Source organism: Thunnus maccoyii, chromosome 4 (assembly GCF_910596095.1).
Source record: "Thunnus maccoyii chromosome 4, fThuMac1.1, whole genome shotgun sequence".
In the NCBI taxonomy this organism is placed as follows: Eukaryota; Metazoa; Chordata; class Actinopteri; order Scombriformes; family Scombridae; genus Thunnus; species Thunnus maccoyii.
Window position 1 is genome coordinate 34,257,443 of NC_056536.1, and position 9,878 is coordinate 34,267,320.

Sequence of the window (9,878 nt, forward strand, 5' to 3'; positions counted from 1 at the left end):
CCCTCTGACATCATCAGTGTGAGTGAGACAGTTGTGCTTCTTCAGAGGTAAGCTAAGGTTTCCTAATTGAATTTATTCATTTATTAATAGTCAGAAAACTCAACAAAATCCTTAACTGCATGTCTTTAAGTCATTAATATTTAATATTTATCCTTACAGACTAGTATCTACCCAGAGCTGTGGCTGTATGAGCTACTAGTTAATCTAGAATATTGTTCACTAATAATAAAAGGTAAAGATAATAATTCCACTGTGGTCAGAATCATTCATCAATAAAATGAACAGGAACACAACTTATGATGTGAACTACCTCTGTTGGCTCGTTAAACCAAACTTATTCATAAGAGAATGACAGGAGCAGCACACTGATGATGTCAGAGGGCTGTGATTGGTTGATCGCGATGTTGATCCAGGAACACGTTGTACTCGGCTGAATCACGTCGTACGCCCGGTGGAGTCCCGGTGAGAGAGGACAAACAGGAACGCAGGAGAGAAACTGAACTTCAGAACATTTATCTGCAACTAATTTGATCAAATAACTTTAAAGAAAAATGTCAAACGATTAATCGATTAACTGAGAAAATAACCAACAGATAAATAAAATAATGACAGTAATCGTTAGTTGCAGCCCTAAGTTACACACACACACTAACACACACTAACACACACACACACACACACACTAACACACACACACACACACACACACACACACTAACACACACACACACACACACACTAACACACACACACACACACACACACACACACACTAACACACACACACACACACACACTAACACACACACACACACACACACACACACTAACACACACACACACACACACACACACACACACACACACACACTAACACACACACACACACACACACACTAACACACACACACTAACACACACACACTAACACACACACACACACTAACACACACACACTAACACACACACACACACACACACACACACACACACACACACACACACACACACACACACTAACACACACACACACACACACACTAACACACACACACACACTAACACACACACACACACACACACACTAACACACACACACACTAACACACACACACACACACACACTAACACACACACACACACACACACACACACTAACACACACACACACACACACACACACACACACACTAACACACACACACACACACACACACTAACACACACACACACACACTAACACACACACACACACACACACACACACACACTAACACACACACACACACACACACACACTAACACACACACACACACTAACACACACACACACACACACACACTAACACACACACACACACACACACACACTAACACACACACACACACACACACTAACACACATACACACACACACACACACACACACACTAACACACACACACACACACACACACACACACACACACTAACACACACACACACACACACTAACACACACACTAACACACACACACACACACTAACACACACACACACACACACACACACACACACACACTAACACACACACACACACACAACCACACACTAACACACACACACACACACACACACACACACACACACACACTAACACACACACACACACACAACCACACACTAACACACACACACACACACACACACACACACACACACACACCAACATGTGACTGACAAAGAAGCAGATTTGTGAATAATTACAAATTATTAGTTTATTGTTCCTGCTTTTAGTTTTTGTCGACAGCAACAGACGAACAAACGTCAGAACAGAATCAGATCCATAATATTAATATTATTATATTAACGAGTATCTACACACTGACACACATTTATCCACCAGTAAAGACCAGTAAAGACCAGTAAAGACACCAGCAGACAGATGAACTCACCTTTACCTTTGAACTGGTCCGTATTCACGTCTGACGTCCTCGTTAATCGAAGCTCGTTAACTCAGAACCAGCGTGTAGAAGCAGGAGACTGATCACCAACAATGACATTTATTTTAACTTGATTTATTTATTATTTATTTATTACTTCTTTATTTAATCAGGTCGTCTCATTCAGAGATCAGACGACCGCACGTCATAAAAACATCAGATAATAAAGTTTTAAAGTATTTTGTAAAACATTAGAAAACAATGAAATTTGACTTGTAATGGAGTATTTTTACTTTTACTGCAGTTGTTGTTGTTGTTGTTGTTGTTGTTGTTGTTGTTGTTGTTGTTCAGCTCTGATCAATATAATCACTGATGTCACATTAAAATCAGGCGGTTTTGAGCTTTTTAAGAGAAACTGAACAGAGATGAAAGTTCGACTCCTGCAGCTTTCAGACCTTTCATGTCGACGTGTTGTGACCTTTATCTGACCTTTATCTGACCTTTATCTGACCTTTACGTCTCCGACAGACAAACAGATCGATTGACGTCTCCGACATGCTTCACCTTCACATGATGTCACTGTTTCTGCTCATCGTATCTGCTGAATGAACGAATGAACGGCAGCTCCTCCGTAGACCTTTATCATCTTTATTCTTCTTCCTCTGTGGTAAACTACTGTTAATGTAGTCGACCGAATGCATGAAAAGCATTAATCTCATACAGGAGATGGATTGTGGCAGATTGATCTATTGACCCCTGCGAGAGCTGAACCGATTAGATCAATAATTGATTAGGTGACTGACAGAAAATTAATGGGCAACAATTTTCATATCTGATCATTTTTTTTAATGAAAAAATGCCACAAAAGTCTCCGTCAGCCATGACAGTAAACTCAACATCTGAACTTCAGATAATAACGATCAATCAACAGATCATTAAAGCTCACAGCTCTACTCGTCTCTCAGTCTTCTGTCTACAGTCAATAAATGAGTCTCTTCTCTCTGTTTCTATTTATTCATTCATGTTTTATCTCTTTTCTTCTTCTCTGGTGTTTTGTCTCCTTTAGTTTGTTGTTTTCTTCATTGTGCAGCGTGAAAGACGTTTAAACGATGAACACGCTTCAGAACAGCAGGAAGAAGAATAAAGAACATGAAGAGAGGATATATAACATTATAATTATAATTATTATTATTATTATTATTATTATTATAACGTCAGAACTGTGTGAGATGAATTTATTCTTTCAGATTCTTTTATAAACAGATAATATGAAATATCAAAAAACTGAAACGATTTAGAAACTTTGTTTTCTTTTATACAAAACAATAAAGTCTCTGCTTACAAACCTGACATCATCATCATCATCATCATCATCATCATCATGACGGACATCAGAGTTTTTTAATGATGTATTTTGCATCTCTCTGCTCTCTCTACACAGCACTTTATAAAGCCTTTTATCTTTACTATCATTATTATTATTATTATTATCTTAATCAAAGTGTTAATGTTGTCATATCTAATAATAAAACACAAGGACCTCCCCCTAGTTGCACCTGTCTAGTTAATGGACCACATATGTCGTCACATGACCTCATATCCAGCCCATCAGCTGATGTGTGTCTGCATGTTCTTCATACCAACTTGTTTTATTTAAATGTTGTTTGTAATGTGTTTGATGATGACTCTGATGAAGGCCACAAGCTGAAACACAGTCGATCAACTAATAAAGTTGTTCTTCATACTACAAGTGTTGCTGGATCATCATCATCATCATCATCATCATCAGCTCTCTGCAGGTGAGCGGCGCCTCTGTGTGGCGGCTCAGACACACGACAGCTTCACCCGTCAGCTGAGGCCAAAACAGATCAATAAACCTCAATTAAAAACAAACAAACTGTTGTTAAAGTTCAGCCTGAAAACTGAAATCAATCCAAACATGAAGGAGTGTTAAAAGATCAGAGTTTAGAGGCAGAACTGTTGTTTGTTTGTTTTTTATTACATGAAAACAGTGAAAATAGAACCAAAAGTGTTTTTTCACCTCATCAAACCTGCCATGTGTTATGTTTGTATACCAGTGTGTATATATAGATATAGATATATGTCATCAACGTTTAAAACATCCAGAATAACCTGAAATAAGGTGTAAAGGTCTTTGTTGTGAGCTTCAGCTCCTGTAAGACTCTACGGAGGGACGAGAGATTCCCTTTGATGCGTCAGCTGTAGGAGAGGAAGAGGAGGAGGAAGAGGAGGAGACGGCACTCATCTGAGCTCATCTTTAATGACACAAACAGTCTGATACATCAGTTTATCATCCATCAATAAATTAACATATCATTAAAAAAAATTAAAAAGGGAAACATTTGATTTACATGTTTGGAAGCTGTTTCCTGTCAGCGTGTCACTTCCTGTTTGTTGAGTCTAAATATCAACCAGGTTCTTCATCGTCACAACAACTGAAGACAAAACAAACAAAACAAAAAGTTTAAAAACAAACAAACAACAGATGTATTTTTCAAAAAAATGAAGAAACAAGTGGGACTCAAACATCTGGAGATAAAAACAGCTGGAACTTATTGCGTTTTCTATATTTAACAGTCAGATGAAAACAACCTTCACACGTTAAAGAAGCTCAGAGCTGCTTCCTGTTACAGCGTTCACACACTAAAACATCTGATTCCTTCCTATCAGATCTGGACTCTTGTGGTTCCTGGATCTGATCCACATCTGATCTCTTGATCAGACTGTCACCTGTCCTCATCGTTCAGCGTCGGCGCCTCACAGCCGCTAACGATAAACATGGAGGAGAACAACAACGGCGGCGGCGGCGGAGGATTGACGGAGAGACGAAGACGTTTGGTGGACGTTTATGAAGAAGCTTCGTGTTTGTGTTTGTTGTTGATCTTCTTCATGTGTGTCTTCTCGTGTTAAATCTGTGGCTGTTTAGGAGACGCGTCACTAAACACGACGTTCAACACAAAGAGATCCAATCAGAGTTGAGCGTTAATGTGAACGCGGTCATGCTAGCAGCTCCGCATGAGGAGGAGTTTTATATTCTTACATGAACCTTTTTATTTCACTAGAAAGTCTCTCGAGATGAATCATTTCCTCTGATGAAACTCCGCTGATCACTGACCTCCGTTACAACAGCGAGACGTCTGATTGGACGCTGAAAACTAGTTCAGTTATGATTCTTTTAATCCATGAATGTTTATATTGATTCAACTTTTCCCAGAAGTTTGTAACTACGAGCTGAATAGAAATCAGCACATAAAGATCTCTGAGTCCTTTAATACGAGACACACCTGGACGAATGGCAGCGTGAGCCAGGGGGTCACATGATGTGATGATGTCATGAGTTCTGCAGGTATTTGGTCGTAAACGGAGCAGCAGGTGTAGAGACGATTATCACAGTGAACATGATGAAATATGATCTGAATGTTTAAACTCTGTTAAGAAAAACAGTTTGTTCAAAGTTTCGGTGAAGTTTTATTTTGAAAATTTGTGATTTTTTTTTTTTCCTGATGAAACTGATTTGTGGAGTTTAACCTGCTGTTAACAGTCACAGTAAAGTATCTGCAGTATTGATACTGAATGTCTCACTGTATACAGTAGAAACCAGTAGAAACCAGCACGTCTCTAACTGGAGTTTGTTCAAAGTTTCATCTTATTTTGAAAATTCATGAATTTTTCCTGATGAGACTGATTTGTGGAGTTTAATCTGCTGTTAACAGTCACAGTATTGATCCGTCTCTGACCAGCTGATGGAACTGGATGAAAAGTCCGTTATTACAGTTCATCGTCATGGAAACAGATTTAACAACGACCCATCCGATGGTTGTCGAGATGTTTCAATAAAGAAATAAAAAGGTGAATGATGTTGCTGCTGCTGCACCAGTCAGCACTACGTTACTGGGAAGGTGTTTGACTGGTTCTGTTGTTCTGGTGGCGCCGAAGGAAACGTCAGAGCTCGTTAGGATTCATCGTCTGAGGAAGACGAAGGTCTGAACGGAGACGATCCGTCTGGTGAACGACGGAGCTGCTAGCATGACGGACGACCGGAGGCTGAAATCAAACTGGAAATCTGTGCTTCTGATGACGGACGACCGGAGGCTGAAATCAAACTGGAAATCTGTGCTTCTGCCAAGAAATCTTCATTTTCACAACAACAGTCGTGATTCTTCTGTCAGCTGATCAGTGATGTTTCACAGCTGAATAAACTGAGTTCAGATGCAAAAAAAAAACACAAAATGAAACAAAAACACAGTTAAAAAGAAAAATCTATTAAACGAAATTTTAAAAAAAAACACTCTTCTGCCTCACTAGCGTCCCCTACAGCAGTGGTCTCCAACCCCCGGCCCGTGGACCGACACCAGGCCACTGAACATTGACTACTGGGACACACGGACACGATATGATTACACAAAAGGAATAATAATTATAGAACATTACAGGCTATTATGATCTGTTTCTGCTGTAATAACCTTGAACGCGGCGCGGTCGCCCGTCTGCGACTTCACGCCAACTGTTTCCTGTCTGCAGCGGTCAGACAGTCATGTGACACACAGCTCACAGGTTTGATCCTGTGACGGCAGCTCGTCCGTCCGTCCGTCCGTCCGTCCGTCCGCTCAGGTGCGTCTCCTCTTGGCTCCTCCTGGACTCGCGGGGTTGGAGGACGACAGCAGCTTCTCCGTCGCTCGACTCCTCTTCCTCTTCTCCGCCTCCTTCCCTCCTCCTCCTCCTCCTCCTCCTCCTCCTCCACCTCCTCCTCCTCCTCCTGCCGCCGCTCCTCCTCCTCCTTCACTCCCTCCCTTCTCCTTGTCTCGCTCTCTCTCTTTGTCCCGACTGCTGCTCGTTCGCTCCGACATCTTCACCGAGGAGTTACTGCCTGAACGACGCGGAGAGAAGAAGAAACACACGTCAGACAGGAAGTGACGACATCGTCACTGATATTCTGCCTCTTCTGATTGGTTCAGAGGTCTGGTTGGTTCAGTATTTATTAAACACATCTGTTCAACGTCTCGTTGCTGTTTTCAGAGTTCAGCTCATGTTTCTTCTGACATTTTGGTTCCATGTTGGAAATAAGTGTAACATGTAACTGGGATTTTTATTCTTGAGTCTGTATCCATAAATAAATCATGTCACCACATCACATGACCCCTGCAGGCTTCCGTACAAAAGACGTGACAGCTGAGGATGAGTGTGAGCCTTTTACCTTCTTCATGTGTAGCAGGAGGTTCTCTCTCCATCCTGAACTCCTCTTTGGTATCGTCCTCTGAGCCCAGCTTCCCTACACACACACACACACACACACACACACACACACACACACACACACACACACACACACACACACACACAGACAGAGTAGTGCATCGTTAAGGAGGCTGTATTTTCCTTCCAGCAGTGATTGTTCAGCTGTGTGCAGGTGAGAGAGGAACTTCTGTCTCTGAATCTTCTTTTTTCATTCATGACTCAACTGTTTCTGTCACTTTTCACGTGAACAGCTGATCGTAACACTACGACTGTCTGACAACATGCGTCTCCGTGGCGTCACATCGACTCTCTGTGTGTTTGAGTGAAGCCGTTCAGAACGTCGTCACAAGAAGCTTTTCTGACCATTCATCAACCTCTGTGAGTAATATCTGAACATTTCTGTGACTCCTGGTGATAATATCAAACAAAGTGACAGTAACGTGTCTGCAGAGTTTGACTGATGTTGTTCCGCAGGAGGAAGAGGAGGATTATTTGGTTTATTTGTCCAATCAGCCTTCAGTTTCTCTGCATCACATGACTAGAACGTCCTTCTGAGTGATTTCAGAGACTCAGCAGCTTCTGCTAGTTTTGGTGTTTTTGCTAGAAAAATATCAACATGTGACGTGTGACGTCGGCGGCCTTGTGGACCCGCATCACATCTGCCTGGAGGATTAATACTAGCAGGTATTGTGTGACTATCAAAGCTGATCAGCTGGTCAGTGAAACGGTCAAACTACACTGAACAAAGAACTTCACAACAAAGTCAGAGGTTGTTTATCTGCAGCACAACAAGCTGTAAACAGAACAGCGCTCCTGCACATGCTCAGTAGCGTCTGCCGTACACACAGAACTACATGATGCTGTTATTAGTCTAACAAACTAAGCTCCTCCTGATGAGATACATCAGGCTTTGATACACAAACATCACTAGTTAGTAGATCAGTTTAATGTTGGTTTGGATCCAAACATGAAGAAAAATACAGAAAATCCACATTGTATTTTGCATTTAAGTGCATTCCTGTAATGCGACGTAGCAACTCTCACCTTCTTTCACCTCCTGGATGATGTCATCGGGCAGAGAGAAGCTCTTCTCTGTGTTTGGAAACGGCAAAATCTCCGACTCGTGCTGCACACGCGCGCGCGCGCACACACACACACGCACGCACACACACACACACACACAGAGTGAGTACTACAGGTCTGGTTGATGCTGCAGCTCAGCAGCAGAGTGTTTTCTGAGTGTTTTCCTCACCAGAGCCTGCATGTCGTACATGGTTCCCAGATGGTCCCAGATGACGGAGGAGGAAACCTGCCGGCCGATGTTCTGACTGAACTTATCTCTGATGCAGATCATGTGGAAGTGACGGTTCACTCCTGCAGACACAAACACAAACACTTCAGCTGCTTCCTGCTTCGAAACTTCATGTTTACTACAGACAGACAGTAGTTCTGCTGCTCTGGTTCCTGTAAACAGTTCACACTCATATCTGTCAACTCTGCTTTATGTCATTAGTTTGGTTTAACTTGACGTGGCTGAACGTGCGCCTCTTTCACTAAACTGTTTCCAGTAAATCTTCCTGCTGATGTCAGACGAATAAAACTGTTTTCTGTTGTTAACTTGGACCCTTCAGAGGTAATTTAAAGACCCCGAGCGGTCCGTGGCCCCCCAGTTTGACAAACAGTGGTTTGATAAACTGGAGGAACCGGAGAGCCGCTAACCTAACGGCTGCTGCTAGCAGCTGTTAGCCGTGTGTGTGTGTGTGTGTGTGTGTGTGTGAGCCTCACCGACGGGTTTGTGTCCGATCATCGCGTGGAACAGACAGACCTCCACCTCGTGGCTCCAGACCACCGAGTCCTCCCCGGGAACCAACCCGGAGTCCGGAGGCTTCTCGTCGGTCTGGTTCAGCGTTACATCTGCCTCCCCCATCTTCAACTGAAGCGGCTGAAAACAGAAACTGACCCGCAGAGAGCCGGAAGTAAGCTAGTACTTCCGGGTTCGGGAGCGCCTCGCTTTCTTAAAAGGAGCAGTGTGAAGGATGTTAGCGGCATCTAGCGGTGAAGCTGCAGGTTGCAGCCGACGATGGTTGGTTGGTTTAGACATCAGGATCCGCCACTCAGAGACAGAGAAGCAGGACGTGATTTTACCATCCTAGGAAAAAAAGAATCCACCTCTTTCATGCACGTAGGAGAATCTACGGTGGCCGCGAAACTGGTGAAAAAATGCGAAAGGCTCTAGAGCAAGTGTTCAGTTTGTCTGTTCTGGGCTACTGTAGAAACATGGCGGGCTCTGTGGAAGATAACCTGCTCCCTCTGTAGATATAAAGGTTCAGTCTAAGGTGACGTAAAACAACGTTCTTATTTTCAGGTGATTATACAATAATTAAAACATATTTATGAATATTATACTACACACTGCACCTTTAATGAGACTGTAACAGGCCATTAAGAAACGGTTAATTGATTAATTGATGAATTAAGAAAATAATAATGTGAATAATGAACAGTTGCCTTTAAATCCAGCTGTGGTGCTGATGTGTTTACAGGCCTTTAGTTTAGATCAAGTTGAACCTTTTTATTCTGACAGTCAGAGAGTCTCTGTGTTTGTATGTTTGTATATTTGCAGCTTGTTTACATCTTGTAATTTATACTGATGTTCATTAATGTGCTCTGTCCCTATCAAATAAACAAATAAACAAACCA

General features: G+C 42.2%; 1 protein-coding gene across 2 annotated transcripts; it reads right to left on the minus strand.

Moving 5' to 3' along the window:
• Window positions 1-4,183: 4,183 nt before the first annotated feature.
• Window positions 4,184-9,801, minus strand: LOC121896280 (MRG/MORF4L binding protein). 2 transcript variants are annotated; one of them, XR_006095952.1, is made up of 6 exons: window positions 8,964-9,801; window positions 8,431-8,552; window positions 8,223-8,304; window positions 7,138-7,212; window positions 6,407-6,810; window positions 4,184-4,378 (listed from the first exon to the last, which is right to left on the minus strand). XR_006095952.1 is itself a non-coding variant. In XM_042410082.1 (5 exons), exons 1-5 carry the CDS (start codon window positions 9,103-9,105, stop codon window positions 6,551-6,553), a joined length of 681 nt encoding a protein of 226 aa, XP_042266016.1. In that variant the 5' UTR covers window positions 9,106-9,801; the 3' UTR covers window positions 6,127-6,550. The 2 variants fall into 2 exon arrangements, 1 of the variants encoding a protein (XP_042266016.1); XM_042410082.1 differs by lacking the exon at window positions 4,184-4,378 and having other exon boundaries at window positions 6,127-6,810.
• Window positions 9,802-9,878: the final 77 nt, after the last annotated feature.